The 18147-nt window shown below is 34.4% G+C and overlaps 1 protein-coding gene across 1 annotated transcript; it reads right to left on the bottom strand.

Annotated features, from left to right (window-relative positions):
• Positions 1-2848: 2848 nt before the first annotated feature.
• LOC141826215 (uncharacterized) lies at positions 2849-16904 on the bottom strand. Its single transcript, XM_074713460.1, has 5 exons — positions 16796-16904; positions 15360-16646; positions 5049-5116; positions 4193-4849; positions 2849-3343 (listed from the first exon to the last, which is right to left on the bottom strand). Exons 1-5 carry the CDS (start codon positions 16902-16904, stop codon positions 2849-2851), a joined length of 2616 nt encoding a protein of 871 aa, XP_074569561.1.
• Positions 16905-18147: the final 1243 nt, after the last annotated feature.

The raw sequence follows: 18147 nt of genomic DNA, 5'->3' as shown, positions 1-18147 counted from the left end.
TTTAAGGAATTTTTTTCTCAAATTTTTTTCCGTCTCCTTTCCATTATTATTCAGAGTAAACAGAGCCTAAGAGTGAAAATTGAAGAATTGGATTTTGTGAAATTTATTGGAAGGTCGCAATCATTGACATATTTTGGCATTTTATCAAAATACTACACCTAAATTTTCATTATATTGCGCACTATATTTTCATCTTTAGCAAAGGGCATTTTTTTTATCCAAGTAAGAAACTCACTTCAGCAAAAAATAATAATAATAATAAAATCTATCACCCCACAGTCTCACACGATCGATTCTACGATTATCTATGAGAAATAAAACAAGAAACTACAATTGACCACGATGAAAAATGATATTGTCTTGACTTTATCGAAATTCAATCTTTTATCCACTTCAACAACTCTGTTTCGTTATAACCAATTTAATTATGTCTCGAGAGCAAAATAAGAAACTCACGGACTATGTGAAAGAGGAAGCATCATTAAAAATTAGTTTGACTTCTCTTTAGCAATTAAGATCCTTTGGTCAAAATGATTTAACAATCAATATATTTGTCTAGTTTTAATCAAATTGATTCGCGGTCAAAATGATCTCAAATTCATATCAGGCAAAAATCATTGAATCTCTATTAGTATCATATTTATATCGTTAAGTTATTTTAGTAAAAATGACTAGATTATCAAAGATCTCAAATTCACATAACAAATTTAGTCACACTTCAACTTAGTTAAATTTTAGGCAAATGGTTCTCTTCTAACCTCATTTCAGCACTAGAGCTAAATTGTAAGACTCTATAATTTTTTTTATATCAAATATCCAACTTACATCGATTAATTTTGGAATAGACGATACAACCTCACATTCTGCCTATCAAGTAAATCCAAGAATGAGATGACTCCTGACATGGCCCCCTAACATCACTAATTATTTAAATATTAGATACATACACTAAGTGAATTTTAAATTCTAATTTTTTGAAAAAATTACTCTACCTCTTATCACCACACCATGCCCATAATCTATTATAATTTCTACAATATGAGGATCCTTTGCGAGTTATAAATAAATCAAATAATTTTCAAAAGTTTCACCTATCCACTTGTCCATTTCAATGACTCACCCCTATTAGTATCATATTTATATCATTAAATTGTTTTAGTAAAGATGACTAGATCACCAAAGATCTCAAATTCACATCACAAATTTAGTCACTATTAGACTTCAATTTAGTCAAATTTTAGGCAAATGGTTCTCTTCTAATCTCATTTCTACACTAAAGCTAAATTCTTGTGATTTGTATAGCTCAATAAATTTTTTTTTATAAATATCCAATTTACACTGATTAATCATAGGATAGACAGTACAACCTCACATTCCGTCCATCAAATAAATTCAAAAAGAGAAATGACTCCTAACATAACATTTCAACATCACTAATTATTCAAATACTACATGAATACAATGCATGTGTTTTGAATCATGATTGCTTGAGAAAAACATCCTATCTCTTACCACCACACCATGCCTTTGGAGATACTCTATAATCTATTACAAGTGATACTTTGCAAGTTATAAATAAATCAAATAATTTTCAAAAGTTTCACCTATCTACTTGTCCATTTCAATTGGCTCACCCCCATTTGATCCTCTCACCCAACCCCATCAATGGATACCATCTAATCCTACAAGTCTTACCTTCGCTTGACCCATTGACCTACCTTCTCTAATTAATTCAATTGGCTAGTCAGGCATGTTCAAATCATCCAACCTACTCAACCAAGTCTGACTAACCCATAAGCTCAACAGGCTCGCCAATCGAATTAAGTCTAATCGTTTAAATTCGCCTAATCCACCCAACTCTAGCCCTATTAGCTCAATCAGTCAATTCAATATGCCCAACCTATTTCAATCTAGTCTACCCAACCAAGGTAGTTCACTCAATTGGTCAAACCCAACTAACCTAATTAACCGGAAAGGCCTACTCTGATTGAATACACTAGGTTTGTCCCACCCGACTGATCGATTCAACTCGTCTAATTAATTCATAATGCCTCATCAATCCTTCTAGTTAGTCCATCCATCTTGGTTGTTCGGCCTAACCTATTTGGGCCATTTGGCTACATCAACCGATTCAATTTGTTAGACCCATTGGACCTACTCTACCTTGGTATCCTATGAGAATGAGATATTCTTTAGATAACAGAACAAAGATAAAATAAGTATTCCTCAAAACAGAATAAACAATAGTTAAAAATGATGATTAAGAGATAGCAATGTCATAAGAACTAATATTCAAGCTCATTTACTGACCACATACAAAATACTTATTCAAGCACTCTTAAGAACCAATGCATCATGATAATAAAATAAGTACTCTTAAAATCATATCTAACCATCAACTTTCATAACAAAACTTGTAAAAAAGAAAAAGAAATCACAAATTGTCCAACAAAATCATTAAAGCATTCACTGGTTTTTGCATGTAGCAAGTATCAGGTGAAATTGTTAAGCATTCATTGGTTTTTTGCATGTAATAAATATTTATTTTTTAAAAATGATAGTCCGATGCATGAAGATCCCGCCAATATAGGTTTCCGGAGAAGGATCTATTGTACGCAATCTTACCTTGCTTTGCAAGAGACTGTTTCTGAGACTCAAACATGTGACCTCCAAGTCACACGGTTGCGCCAAGGCTTCCCTTCTTGCATGTAGCAAATATAAGATGCAATAACAAGTTTGGAAAACAAAAGCAAGAGAGTTGGTTCTATGAAAAGGGACAAGTGTTCTTTGATGAATCTCCAAGATTCATCTTTCATCTCATGATTCTATGGCCCTCACCTGAATGATCTTAGTCTGAATCAATGATGATTATTTCAGGGCCATCCACAGAATTTCCAACACTTTCAGCAGAATTTCCCACAATTTGAGTTGCATCATCAGTGTCAGTATCTTCACTGGATTCATCTGTGCAAGCATTTGCCATTCCAGTGGTCTCATTCTCTGAGTCAGTTTCTCTTGACAAAGATAGGGAATCATCTGTGTCAACTTGAATGCATACAGCTCGGTTTTCTTTCGGATCCCACTTAGCAACAAGTGTTTTGTAACTTGTGTCAACCTCTCTGAAATAGCTCGTCTGTTGCGATGTATTATGAGGTGTCTTTCGGGATCTTACAAAATATTTACCATAACTGTGTCTTGGCTTGTTTATTTCTTCTCTTGGGTTTTTCAGTGTTTGGTGACTGATCTTGTTGTTTGCTTCCTCCAAGAATGCTGCAGTGTAGGTATTTACATTATTGAATTTTTGAGGCCGATTGACAATGAGCAATCCTGAAGGAGTATGCACCTAAAGAGGAAAATGGAGATTTTAGCAAGGTCAAAAATCTGTATATTCAGAATGTCACTACAATCCTACAAGGTTCATAATGCCATGAGATCAGCATGAATCATTAATGGGTCATCATAGCACCAGTACAGGACCTAAAGACCTGAAATACTGGCATATGTTAAGGAAGATTTTCATCATTGTACATATTTTGAATTTAATAGCAATTTATATGTTCAATCCAGTGTCACCTAAGTTTGGTCAATATTCAAGGTTCCCAGAAAAGGAATGTAGGTTAAGATATGGCAGCTTTCGAGCTGTCAGATCAAAGTGTGAATCAATTTGTACTGCTGATTAATAAAGTTCCAGATTGATTTTTGCTTAATCCTCTTTATCTGAAGGCTTGGAGGAGCGCCTTCAGAGTTTTTCAGTGCAGGCCCCCTTCATATAAGTCACTTCTTACCGTTGCTTCAACAAAGGTTAACCATATAAGAAGAGTGTCTACTAAAACAAGGGGTGTCGCCTTAGTCCTTTAACAAAACCTTCCATTTCTGGTGAAAAAAAAAAGCTTTTACAAGAAACCTTTGGCATGTTTATAGATGAAATATTAACTACAGCATTGAGGACTAGATTCAACTGACCATTGTGTGGTAAATATGTTTATCATAGAACTATCGAGTTAAGCTTACAATTTAAAAATTTTGGAAGTATAGATAAAAGAGACAATTATACACAAATCTTTTTAGTAACTTCAGTAACCAAATCACCGTAGCTGCAAATATAGCAAATTTTTTTATAAAAGGATTGCAAGAATTGCAACTAAATTTATTAGTATTGAATACCAAAGATTGTTCAGAAAGTCTGGAATACCTGTGTGTTATTTGCTTCATCAGGCAAGCCAGAATCAAGAATTGCTTTGTCAGATGGAGAAAATGAATTGCCAAGTTTAGGAGAAAGACAATGGGAATCATCAGTTACAGCAAGCTTTGAGGCCTCGCTGCTTTCTGCTAACGGAGCCATGACCTTGAATCCACTTTGTCGAGACGATGTATGTACATTTAAGGATGATGCAGGATATAGATGTTCATTTGGCGACAATGCAGCATACGGATGTGAATTTGAAGAGGATGCAGCATATGGATGTACATTTGAGAACGTGGCAGAATATGGATGTATATTTGAAAGATGACCATGATTCAACATCTTGCTGGAAGAGCAAGGAAAAGTAGTTGCCATAATATTTTTGAATTTCTGCAGCAGGCTTAGTTCAGTTGGGGAAAACTTGTATTCATCCACAGCACTTGGAGCTGTATCTTTTAATACCTTGTGTATAGAGCCAGAAAAATTAGTTGGGCCGGCATTTTTGTACTTTTGCAGCAGGCTTGGTTCGACTGGGGAATATTGGTATTTCTCCACAAAATTTTGAGTCATAGCTTCGAACATTTTTTGAGCATCTTGAACTGTAAAGTTCATTTTATTTCCTAAATCTGCCATGTTATGTTTCAAACAATACAAGAAAATTTCCGCCTGCACACAACCAGATAAGTAAGATGTAAGAATCTGCTAATGAACAAAAAAAAGTCCCTTATAAAGGGAAGGTGATAAATGTTCGCCGATGGACTTAATCCTGATTATACAAACAGAACAAGATGTGGAGCTTTATTAATAAGCTTCAAATATGTCAAGATTAAGTCATAACCAAGCAGATGAATTGAAGAAAGAAAACCTTGGCCAACTCCAACAGTTCTCTCTCAATTTGTTGTCCATTAGAGGATTGTGAAGCAAATTCTTGTTCTGCATCTAATACAAAAATAAACAACAGTTAGTGGCAAACCTACATTGAAAATTATCAAGAAAAAATTTATTCAATTAAACATCAATGCAAAGCAAGATAAAAAATCTTCAAACTGGCATCTTAGTATGCAAAAAGGCTAAATTTGGAAGAACATTAAAGAAAGGGAAAATCAAGAACAATAAATATAATCGTAAGCTTTAACCAATCAACTTAACAATAAAAAATTCCTTCCCCAAAAACTTACAAAGAAATCAAACAATGCATCAATATTCATATCGTTTGACAGCTTGATAGTAATATGTGTTAGGGAACAGCTAGTCATATCATAACATGTAAGGTTGGAAACTAGTGAGTTATATAAGAAACTAATATTAAGAACTATAATAATACCTTACTAACCTTGTAACCCTAACAGCTAATTGGAAGGACAAGGAAATTTAGATTTGGCAGGTTAAGATTCACTAATTAACAACTGGGACAAACTCTGTTCGAATTTTTAGTACTCTGATAGCAATGGAAAAAATGTTGGGATTTTCCACAAGACAAATATGTAATGTACTTGGCATCTTGCTGTATGTAAACCTCATCCTCTATGTGATCTCTTCCTCAGTTGGTTATCATCTATTTGGTGCAGAAGAATAGTTTTGTGTACACCCACCCACAAGGAAGCTTTTAAAAAAATTTTGTGCTCTTCCAGATTCAGGGACTTGACTCAGACATCTAAAACGCTTTCCCTTTGATGAAACAAGTTCACCTCCATTCAATGTTTTAACTTTCAATCTAGCTAGTAATTCTTCCCTTGACCCCGTAAAAGATCCAACAAGTGTCAACCTTACTTTCGTCTCAAAAAGAAAAAAAAAAATACAAGACAGGTTGTTGGTGAAGACAAGATTGACAGCATTGACCGGCATTTATAGGTCACGTTCCATTGTGTTATGGTGAATCTATAATTTATAGGTCAAACAAGACAGATTGATAGTGAAGAAAATATTGACCAGCATTTGTAGGTCAAATTTCTTCAAGCAATGGTAAATAATTTATAAAATAGTGGAGACTAAGACACTATAGCATTTATATTATGATACCCATGGTACATTCAACCATACAAAGTTGCTTTACCAATACAGATCCAACATTGGGCCTGTCCAAACTGTAAAATGGTACAAGACAGGCATGTATCGACCAAAACTTACTGAAATTACAGCTGGAAATTAAAATCATACAAGACATGATTTGTATGGACCAATAACAATTATCACAGGTATATGTCCTACTTCTATTTTAAAATTACATGTCATTTAGTAGTCCAATTCTATGGCATTAAATGACAAAAAAATCATTATTTAACTGCTGAGACATAAAGATACTTTATATTGTAGCACTTTGATACACTCGATCATACAAAACTACTAGTACCAATACTTTTGATTCATTCAACCATACAAAAATACTATACCAATAATGTTCCAACAATGCACCAGTTTAGTGAATAAATTCTAAATAAGCATCAATTATTATAAGAGATAGAAGATACAGGAATGAATTAAAAGAGAATGGATCCAACAGCTCCAGTCCTTTTATTAGAAAAAAATTATGTTAAGGTAACTCTTGGGTCATGAACCAAAGAACTCATATGTTTTACAATATCTTAACCAAATGAGCTACTGTAACAACCCATAAGAATTATGAGGCATAGCAAATAGTTGGTCTAATAAATTAATGAGTGGATTCTCCCAACTGGATAGAGTTGTTATAGGGAGATTTCAGACCAAACTTAGACCTAGGCTTGGTGAAAGGCTCTAATTGGAAATGGTTGTCTATGACGGGGCAGCCATTATTGGCCAGATCTCACATTTCACCAACTAAGAACTTGAGATCTTGACAAGAATGCCAAAATCTGAATGGAAGGCTATAACACCTCAGTTTAGTTCCAAGGCATAGTTGATTGAGCAACCATAATCCCACATAGGAAAGTGGGAGCTAATAGAATGGTCAATAAGGCTATAAAAAACATGTTGCACAGCTACCATTTTAGATTTAAGTATTTTGGACAATTGTTGGAAGATTAAGTTAATGGGCCATGCAAATTTGAGAACGTTGTAGCAGCTGTAGGCTACTCACTAAATTTTTTTTACCACACAAAAAGAATGAAGATAAAAGACAAATCTAAAAGAAGTAAAGAACGACCTTAAGTACAAAGAATGGGGATATTCAAATATATCGACCTTATTTCATCACTATCCGTACTATTGTTGTCAACTGAATGATAAATAATACGAAGGAAAGAAAGCAAAAGACATGATGTAATTGAAGACAAATTAAAGTGGAAGAGATAACATTCAAGTGTACAATATGAACTCCAATACATAAAAGGAAAGTTTTGGTTGTTTAATGATTAAGTTGGAACTTTTGCAGGTGGTCCACTGCACAGTGCATATATGTTATACAACTTCCTAGGCAAATGCTTATGAATTCATATCAAAGTTTGTTTAAAATTAACTGTCTTCTTCACATTATAAGTTCTCTATAAAAGATACTTTAAATTTAGCACCTAACACTTTGATAGGTACAAAATGCAAAGAAGCTCATAATCACTTACCAAAGCAAGTAATATTCCATGCAGAACTCCAAGAAATAAAAAATATATTAGCACTTCTTGAGAAGAAATTTATCCTGTAAATGGTATCATTACCATAACCATCATTGAATTCTTTGTGGTTATTTAGGTGAACGAGGACCAAATCCAATAGGTTCTCAAAATTTGATCTGATGCAAATTTTTTGAATCAATCCGAAACCGTGCTTAAAACCAAGTACATGGTTACATGAAAGTGATTATTAATGTTTACAAATACTTACTTCAATAAATTAAATTATAATATTATAAAATAAAATTCCATAAGTAAAGATACAAACGGACATTTAATGTTGTATAAGTATAAATCTAAATACATAATATATAAACATGTCATGAAATACAATATAGTCTCCAAGAGTAAATCCATAGGATTCTCAATTTCTAAATTGTAAATTTCTGTCACTATTAATATTACTACAACCTACCATAATTTCATCTAATCAATTATGCTTATTAATTAGAGATAGGGATGGAAAATGAGTGATTTACTATGTAGTAACTAAATTTTGAGTAAATTATACAAAGCAGTCCGGTGCACGAAGCTCCGGCCAATGCGAAGTCTCAGGGAAGGATCAGACCACATCAAGTCTATTGTAAACAAATTGCAAGAGATTGTTTCCGCAATTCAAACTCATGATCACAGGGTCACACGACAACAACTTTACCATTATGCCAAGGCTCCCCTTCTTGAGTCGAGCTATTTGGTATTTTGAATTAGATATTAATATTTAAACTTGTGAACAAACCTGAAATCAAAATAACATAATTCTTTGTTGGATCAGATCAGATGACATCCTGTGGAGTAGGGTTATATCCATTAGATAGATTCTTTTACCAACCCATATAGTCATCACTGCCAATAGTGACTAACCATGCATAAATCATTACTGACTCCCATTTGTTCTCAACTCCAACTTCCAATAAATCAACATGGTTAATGAGAGAAAGAGGAACATGAAGAATATGCTAATGTGAAGAGAGGACGGTGAGATGACTTTAACATGCTAAGACTTGTTAACCACCTTCAATTCCACCCTCGTTGTGATTTTCCTATTGCAATGAGACACCTAGTTCTCTAAATCATTGCAATATTATTGTTGAGTCTAAGATAATGAAATGAACATTCAACACTAAGGGTGAGTAAAATTCACTTTACCAAGCCAAAATATTTTTAGTCTTGAAGCTCCAAACTAAAACGAAAACGAAAACATTTCAGTTCAGTTATTTTGGTCTATTCCGGTTTGGTTTAGTCTAAAACCATTAATAAAAAAAATAAATATAATAAATCAAAAACAAATTAAAAACTTGTTTCCTAACAATAATCCTATTGAGGTTAATAATAAAACTTATTATAATTTAAAGATTGATATTGATTATGAAACATAAATAGTAAATAACAATAAAAATAATTAAGTAACATACATTGTGTGTGTGTGTGTGTGTGTGTGTGTGCATGTGTGCGCGCGCGCGCGTGCGCGCGCGCGCGTGTGCGTGTGTGTGTGTGCGTGGCGCTAAAACCAAATTGAAACAAACAATTTTTCCTAGTATCCAAATTGAAACCGAACCGACAAATTGAGATATCAATAAATTAATTTTTTTCGGAGAGGAAAAGACATGTGAGGACCAATCAAAGTGAAGAGAGGAAGAGAAGATGAATTTCACATGGGAAGACTTCGTAACCAACCATCAACTCCACCCTCATAGTCATTGTCATGTTTCAATAAGACAAGACATTCGCAATTATTGTGTGCTGATTGCACCTTGGGTGCCATCAATTTGTGTCTCCTTTCCATAAAGTTTCTTCATCATATGTCCCTACTGACTTTGAGATTCCACTCCTTAACAAGTTGACAGTTTACCTTTCTTCTTTATCGTAATATAGAGGATTTATACTTTCTTCCAATCAGGTTCAAAATCTATAACTTATCGGAATTTCGATCTTTGAATAGAAAGATATTATTCTGATATTGTGTCGATGTTCCAATGCATGGTGTCAGTGACGGATTAGAGGTTAATCGAGTGGTATCGAATTTTAGTAATTTATTGGAATAATATGTTTCAATTGTTTCACCCCGCATGGTACGAGATTTCAAACCATGCTTCTTGTGTAATAATGTTAATTTAATTTCCAATCTAGCTAATCTAGTTTCATTACGCAATAGCAATTATTTACTTTTAATGGATCAAACCTAATTTCAAATGAATTTCTCATTTTCCCTCTTTTAAAAATTGTAATATAAGACTCATATCAAATTTATAAAATCAAATCAAATGCAGTCATCATAGTTCTCTTCAACTCTAGTTCATACGTATGATAATATCATTTTATATATAAATCATATCATAAGTTAATAACTTTCTAAAATTATATATCATATTAATCTATTACTATAGTAATGCTATTAAATTAATGGGAAATGATACTTAGCATGAAAAATCCAACATGAATGGAGCATGACACTCACAACTGCATGCAGTGGGTCCCACTAGAGTAGACAGTGGGACCCACTGCCAATGTGAGTGTCATGCTCCATTCATGTAGGGATTTTTCATGCTAAATATTATTTCCCTAAATTAATACATTCTCAAATTTTACATATATGCCATTGCATAATATGTTTACTATCAAAAAACATATTGTAACTAATACATACTACCATATGATTCATAACTTTAGATTATTAATTAAAGATAATATTATAATATATTTAATAAATTATTGTGTAATATTACTAATACATAGTATTGTTTAGGTTTGACATATTTCATGGTAAATTAAATGTATCCTTTTGTATTTTAATTGTGCCTATTAACGATCAAATTTTTTCTAAAATTTCCACTTTAGTCCCAATATGTCTAATATAATCCAATTTTGTATATGTTGATATATTACATCATCTAAGTGAATTTATTATTTGTTCTATGGTGTTAATATTCATATCTAGTTATATATATATATATATATATATATATATATATATATATATATATATATATATATATATATATATATATATATAACACGGTATGTATACTAACATATATTGGCTTTGATCAAGGTTTACATTCAGCCACTAGAATAGTATGATTTTAATGTCATGTCATGTAGATACTCGGTATCCATTGGTATGCTCCCAATGCACCAAGAAAAATTCAAGTGAGTTTAAATTCTATAATCGTCGACCACTTACATTGTTCTAAATATAAATCTAATCAAAAATTAAAAAGACACTTGAATTAAAATAGCAACAAGTGATAAAATGTTACAAAAATCTTGACTATTGATTACACCTTGCTAATACTAAAACGACTATCATACATTGAATGAGAGCAATGTATAAACTATTGCTTCTAGTTGCATTTCCAATATTCGATTGCAGTAGTATGATTACAATGCCACACTAAGTTGACATTCAAGACGCTTCAACACATTTAACATATGCTAGATAGTAAACCCCCCCCCCCCCCCCCCTCCAATACATGAAGCTCACGCCAATGCGAGGTCCCAGGAAAGGATCTATTGTACGCAGTCTTACTCTGCTTTGCACGAGGTCACACTGCAGTAACTTTACTATTGTGTCAAGGCTCCCCTTCTATATGCTAGATAGTCAAATGAATTTAAATTTTATTGTAATATGTTGGGTAGATATTTGAAACATTTCAACATGTATTAGTATAATGAGGTGATTTAAAGTGGGTTATACTTATTTTATCATATTTCATTTAAATTTTTTATTTAATACAACTATTTAATTAGATAGCTGAATTAGAATGATTATTTTACATTTATTACTTCAATATATGTCGAGATGATCATATAAATTTTATTCATGTAATTTTCTTCAAATTTAACTTTACTTTTTAAAATAAAAGTGTAATTTTGGAAAATTTCACAAACCATAACAAGATTATTTAAATTTATTTTGGCACGTGTTGAAACGTATCAAGTGTTGGAATGGTACATTCCTCATAGATAAGATTGACGTGGGCAACACCAGAGAGCTTACTCGTGCAATAATAGGTTTCATTAATTTACTAGAATGATATATTTCAAATGTATTGCCCAATATGCCATTGGGATGCTCCCTCAGTAACTCACTAGGGTAGACTATGAGATCATGGGTCATTAATGTTACAATTATTCCCGATTCATTTCCTTGTTCAAATTGAGATTACGTGAAAAGGTGAAAGGGTTGCTTAGAAGATTAGGTCGGTTCAGTTGATGGCTTAGGTTTGGACTTGGTCTCACTAGGCTTGGTTGAGTGCAACCTAATGTTCCATTGTGTTTGAAAAAGTAACTTTTTCTCGTCAATAGTGAGCAACCAAGGGTTCATAAAATCAAGGCCAACAAAAAACAATGTCACATTCATAGGAAAAATATTACACCATATTTGGTGAATGGATACATTCATCTCAATGGGAACCACCTGACTCTCTATAATCGGAAGGGAAGTATGATTTACCCATGCCACCTTGTAGGATCTTAGGTGTGATTTGGGCATGCCTAAATCTTAAAAAGGGTGTATATCAAAGTTATGTTCATAATAAAATTCCCACTGTTGATAATATTTTATAAGAGTTACTTCCACACTACATATGTATAGAAAATACTACGTTTGAGTCCATGTATTGACTAACATGGGAGTGAAAATGATACAAAGCACTACGTTTGAGTCTTAAGTCTCTCCCTTATGTCCCCTCACTCTATTGGTGCCCATTAAAGAGTCTTCATCACTATCAGAAGTTACATTACTTCGTCTTTAAAGTTGTATTTCAACTCAAATGCTAAGACTCTCTAAGGACACTTTAATGTTACAAGGCCTTTGCCATGACATTTATAGCACTGAATGTTGACATTGAGATTCTTTTCTTTTCATGGGCTTTGTACGTTAGTCACCCCTTGTTGGATGATAGTCCTAAGCTGAGCCAAATTAGTGAATTTTCTCAATTATGGTAATGCCCTATAAGTAGGAGCATTACTAATTGAGGAGCCTAACTGTAAGAAGATAGAAGGTTTCGTTTCACAAATTAATCAATCTCAAGGGTCCACAAATGGCAAGCCTCTTCCATCGGGATCAGGGGAAAAACACAACTTGTCATTAGATTTCATGCCTAAATCCATTAATAAAGTGTATCAGAATTTCCTTAAGGTCTAATATGGCATTACACCACATGCATAAATATTTGCTTAAGTATCTAATCACACTCATGTTTGATTGTTTTAAGTTAATCTACATAGTGTATTATTTCCGTAAGGTCTAATCTGGCATTACACTGCATGCATAAATTATCAATTTTGTTTAAGCATCTAATCATGCTCATGTTTGATTGCGTTAAGTTAGTCCATAAAATGTATTACTGATTTTTGAAGTGTGTTGGGATGTCTTTATTATTCAATATTTGTTTCATATCTACCCTATGATTGGGCTTTTCTTTCCATTCATGACATTTCTTCGTCAAGTCCTCGAGTTTGAATTTTGCAAATCACATTTATTCAGTCACATTGTACAATACCAATTAAAGTAATCCTCCATTTCGGCAACCCAATTGAGAAATGCATTTAGTCTTAAACGACCATCAAAATTAAGGGCTTCAAATTTAACTAAGATGGTGGTATTTGTCTCATGTTTAGGCCTAGGTTAAGTATGAGGGTTTGAAAAGTGGTCCTCTTAGTCAAGAACAAAACGATGATCTCGCAATAAATAATGTTTAGGCGACATCAGTGGAGCTACATGAGATGAATGATCAACAAGCTCAAGACTCTTGTCCTTTACATTAGCGATAAAATTCCTAAATCGTTCTAAATCTTCTACCATGGATCATCGACCTAAGATTGTATTCCACTAGCTCACATCTATTATCTATCTCACACCTATTATCTACCTCTCTAATAGTAAAGTTTTTCACCATAGCCAATGTGAAGGTTTGACAAGCAATAAATATTATAAAACTATGTAGCACAATAAATTAAGAAAACAAGTAAAAAATTAAGCAAATAAAAATAGGAAGAATAGTTAATGTGTGAGGGAAATTAGTATAGAAATTAATTAAATCAACTAAATGATTACTACAGTATCTCTCTCTCTCTCTCTCTATCTGTTGCAGGATTTGTGCCATGAAGTCCATGAGCAAGTTGCTTCAAATTAAATTTTCCCAATTACGTCAAAAATCTAGTTATAACCCAAATCCAAAGGCAAGTTACTCTTTTGCTTGCTACAATAATTGGGTGTTTTTCTTTCTCTTTTTAAAAAATCTGATCATAGTTGATCTTAATTTGGGATTCAGTCATGGAACAAAACCATGAGATGAGAATCACTAAGCTCCAGTCATGCATGAGGTTGATGTCGGAGCACTTTGGTCCATTGTTAAGCATCCGGAGGAAAGTAAGAAGTGGGCTATTGACCGATGTCAAGCAACAACAACAACAACAACAACAGGCCTAGAGGTAATTGATAGATGTAAAGTGGCAAACAATGGAGCAGTGAGATGGAGATAAGGTTTCTTCACTTGGCTTCTGATTGAACAGACGAAGAGGTTTTTCGTGCTTGATCTTGGGACAATGGAAGGACTTGAGAGACGACTAACAGTCGGAGTGGCAAGGACTTACAAACTGAGACCAGGCAGTAGTACCCAAGATTAAAAAGTGGTGGCAGAATTCTCAGATAGAGGATCAGTAACTCAAAAGAAAGGGGTATTAGTGTCATTTCACATCTTGGTTCTTCAACAGGACAGTTTATGCAACCCAAGAATGGTATTTTAATCCATGTGGTGAATGATATTAAGACAAAAGCATAGAAGGGGTCATTTCTTGACTAAGATTTTGAATCAACCAAACAAACATGAATGTAATCTAGAAGTCAAATAGAATAGAAACTTTTATTCTGGATACTTTTGGTAATAATTGACTGATTTGGTTGACAAAAAAACTAACAAAAACTTCCCAGGTCAGCAGTAATTTAACTGTGACTAGATGCTAAACACAATGGAAATTTATTATCAAGCCATCATATGATAACTGAATGATTAGTTTGATAAAGTCAAAAAAAATCTAGTGTGTAGACAGCAATGTCTATGTTTTCTTAAGAAACAAATGCAAATCATCTACCCATAAATTATTGCAATTACCTACTTGGCTACAAAGACATCCTAGATTCTAGAGATTCCATGTGGCAAACATAGAAATACTTGTCAAGTGGCCATTGAACTAGTTCAAGTAATAATATGAATTTTCTTGTATGAATATGTTTTCCTATATATAAGCATAGCAACACAAAATTTTAGATGCCAACCAAGAAAAAGTAGTTATAACCCTATTAAAATGTAGTTTCCTAGACTATTCATTGCTAAACCAGCATATTGTGATGCTAACATTTCAATTTCTATAATCCTAGCTATACAAATAAGAGACCAGTGTCCCATATAACGATGCAGCATAAAGCATTGTCTAAGATAATTAGAAACAGAAATACAAACTATCAACAGGGTTGCAATCTAGTATATTATGAAGCAATAATTGCTTAGCTGCATAATGATTTATCTTAGTTTTACTGTAAGAAAAAAAAGGGAAACAATATCTTTAGTACAAAAGAATTCAGAGAAGGGTACCTAAAGAGGTCCCAGTAGCCGGAGGAGGCAAAGGACTACACTCAGTTGGTCTATTGCCTCTTAGAGGACGCCCATGATTAGTCTCAACATGCATTAAAATAGATTGTAGCTCATCAGGAACTGGCAATGGTTCTGATTGTTTCACCCCTGGAGGCGATATATCTGATTGTTTCATCCAAGTTGAAGTTGGCAAGGCCGGCACCACACTGGACTGCATGGAATATGGTTCCTTACTTGCAAAGTATTGTGGCAGCATGTTATCTGGTCGTTTCATTGAGAGAGGCAATGCAAGAACTGGCTCCTCCTCAGGTTTAATGGAATATGGTCCTGCATATGCAGAGTTTTCTGGCAATTCGTCACCTCTAACAAAAGGCATGGTCTCTGAGTGTTTCATCGAAAGTGGCACTGGCACTGGCACTGACACTGGATCTGATCGTTTCATCCCTGAAGGTGGTGGATTTGATTTTTTCATCAAATTAGGTGCTGGCAAGGCCAGCACCGCACCAGGCTGCATGGAACACAGCCTAGTACTTGCAAAGGTTTTTGGAAGCTCATTCTGTATGACAGAAGGCATGTTATCTGGTCGTTTAATCGACAAAGGCAATGGCAGGGCTGGCTCCTCTCCAGGTTGCATGGCATATGGTCCTGCATAAGCAAAATCTTTTGAAAATTCATTACCTCTAACAGGAGGCTTGCTCCCCAATTGTTTCAAGGAAAGGGGCACTGGTAATGAATCTGATTGTTTCACCCAAGTAGGCAATACCGAGGCCGGCACCACATCAGACTGCATGGAATCTGGTTCTGAATTCTCAAAGGTTTTTGGAAGTTCATTCCCTCTGACAGAAGGCACGGTATCTAATTGTTTCATTGACAGATGCAATGCCAAGGCTGGCTCCTCTCCTGTTTGTGTCTCACATGGTCCTGCATATGCAAAGTTGTTTGCCGAGTCATTACCTCTAATAGAAGGCATAGTCACCGATTCTACTGTAGGAATTGGCAATGGCAGAGTCAATGCAACTCCAGGCTCTGCTGGATCTACCAAACCAGTCGAAGATGGCCCAGGTATAGCTATTGTAGCAAGTGGCATGTTCGAGCCAGGATTGTACTCCTTCGCTTGAGAAGATTGCCCAACAACCAGGGGATCATCTTGATCTTTCTTCGTTCTCTTCCTAGGGCCATGCTTGGCAACGGCTCTTCTGTTCCCAAACCAATACTGAACTTGCATGTATTCCAGCCCCGTAATATTTGCTAGCTCCCTCTTCATATGCGACGTTGGTTGCGGCATCACTGCAAGAACAAATCGAAACACCACGACGCAGCAAAACCAACGATCGACACGGTATCAATAACACAAACACGTCATATTTATCATACAGAAATCGAAGTCTACAAGAAACTAGAAAAAAAAAATCTAAACTTTAAAAGACATGACGAACCTTGATAAGCCTCCTCGAGGATTAGCTTCTGAAGCGGATTCTTTCTCCTTTTTTCCCGAACACCGACCGCCGCAGGCACGTATTCACGGCCTCCCTCTTGCTGCTCCATCCCAAACTTCGAAATCCGATCACCAGAGCACGCATAGGGTGGTCGATAGCCCACAAGGAGCAGCGGCGGCCCTCCCGAGGCCAAGTGCCCGCAAGCGCAGAGCACGAGTCGGGGAAAGGACGAAAAGGGCAGGGATTTCCGTTGGCGAAGCGAGAAAAAGAGGAAAAGCAGGGGACGAACAAGAAGATACGCTTCATAATTTGTAGTGGGGATGCGACAACAACCACAATGCGAAGCTCGGCGACGGGCGGCGATGGAAGGTGATTCACTAGGGATAAACGCAATTAATGCAGTGGGGAGGAGGAGGAGGAGGAGGCCGGAGCGGTTTGGAATGAGGGAAAAAAGGAAGGTTTTCAAAAGGGAAGGGGGTTTTGGAGGCAACCGAAGCGAAGAACAGCCGGATGCCGACAATTGAACGGCCCGCCCTTTCTAGGGTTGCCTTTAGCCAATTACGCCCTCCATTGTTTCCCTTATTATGCTCGGACCCCTCGTGGAGCAAAAATTTTATAATAATTTCTTTAAAACGCCTAGTGGGTAATTTTAATTTAAAATAAAATTCATTTTTAAATACGATCACAATTCTCAAACTTATGACATTGAACAGTTTCAATCAAATTAATTTCACTTGTAGGTAGTCAATAGTTTGAGGAATAAATAAATAATTATTAAAAATAGTTAATTTGTTCTTGAGAAATAGCATGAGTGAATAATTTTGCACTTGTTTAAATTTTTAATAAAATAAAACAAATGTAATGGTCATATTAGAGACAATGGACTGTCTCACTTTTGATAATAATCAAAATAGAGATACCATTTGATAATTTTAAAAAATAAAGGGCAAAAATAAAAAATACACCTCTTATTATGATTTTGGTCGAAAAGACTCCACTTTTCTAATATTTCTTATCTCTAAAATATTATTATTTTAGTACTATAATAAATTGATTAAAAATAAATATAATAATATTCACATTAAAATAAAATGTATTTTCAAAATGAAAATTATGTTGAGTATTATTTTGACTCTTTGACGGAAACAATAATGAGACGCGTCCTTTTAATTTTTTCCTAAAATAAAAATATTATTTTTTTATTTTATTTTACTCTTATATTTAATGCCCTCCCATATTATAAATCATGTCACCATATAAAAACTCTTTAAGAGGGAAGGAAGAGGACGAGACAAAAATAAGCCTCATGCACCATATTAAAAATAATCATGAATTAATTGTGATGACAAATA

This window comes from Curcuma longa, chromosome 4 (genome assembly GCF_044706935.1).
Source record: "Curcuma longa cultivar G26 ecotype Majalengka, Jawa Barat chromosome 4, ITB_CL_G26_1.1, whole genome shotgun sequence".
NCBI classification, from domain to species: Eukaryota; Viridiplantae; Streptophyta; class Magnoliopsida; order Zingiberales; family Zingiberaceae; genus Curcuma; species Curcuma longa.
Note: the sequence above shows the minus strand (reverse complement) of the source record. Positions and strands in the feature narration are given on the sequence as shown.

What these genes read in the sequence shown, in the direction of transcription:
- LOC141826215 (XM_074713460.1), bottom strand. Translation starts at nt 16,904, where the DNA reads ATGGAGCAGCAAGAGGGAGGCCGTGAATACGTGCCTGCGGCGGTCGGT. An exon ending in CCTCGAGGAGGCTTATCAAG is followed by an intron (nt 16,647 to 16,795) that starts GTTCGTCATGTC and finishes TTGTTCTTGCAG; the next exon opens with TGATGCCGCAACCAACGTCG. An exon ending in ATGAAGCAAATAACACACAG is followed by an intron (nt 3,344 to 4,192) that starts GTATTCCAGACT and finishes TTTCCTCTTTAG; the next exon opens with GTGCATACTCCTTCAGGATT.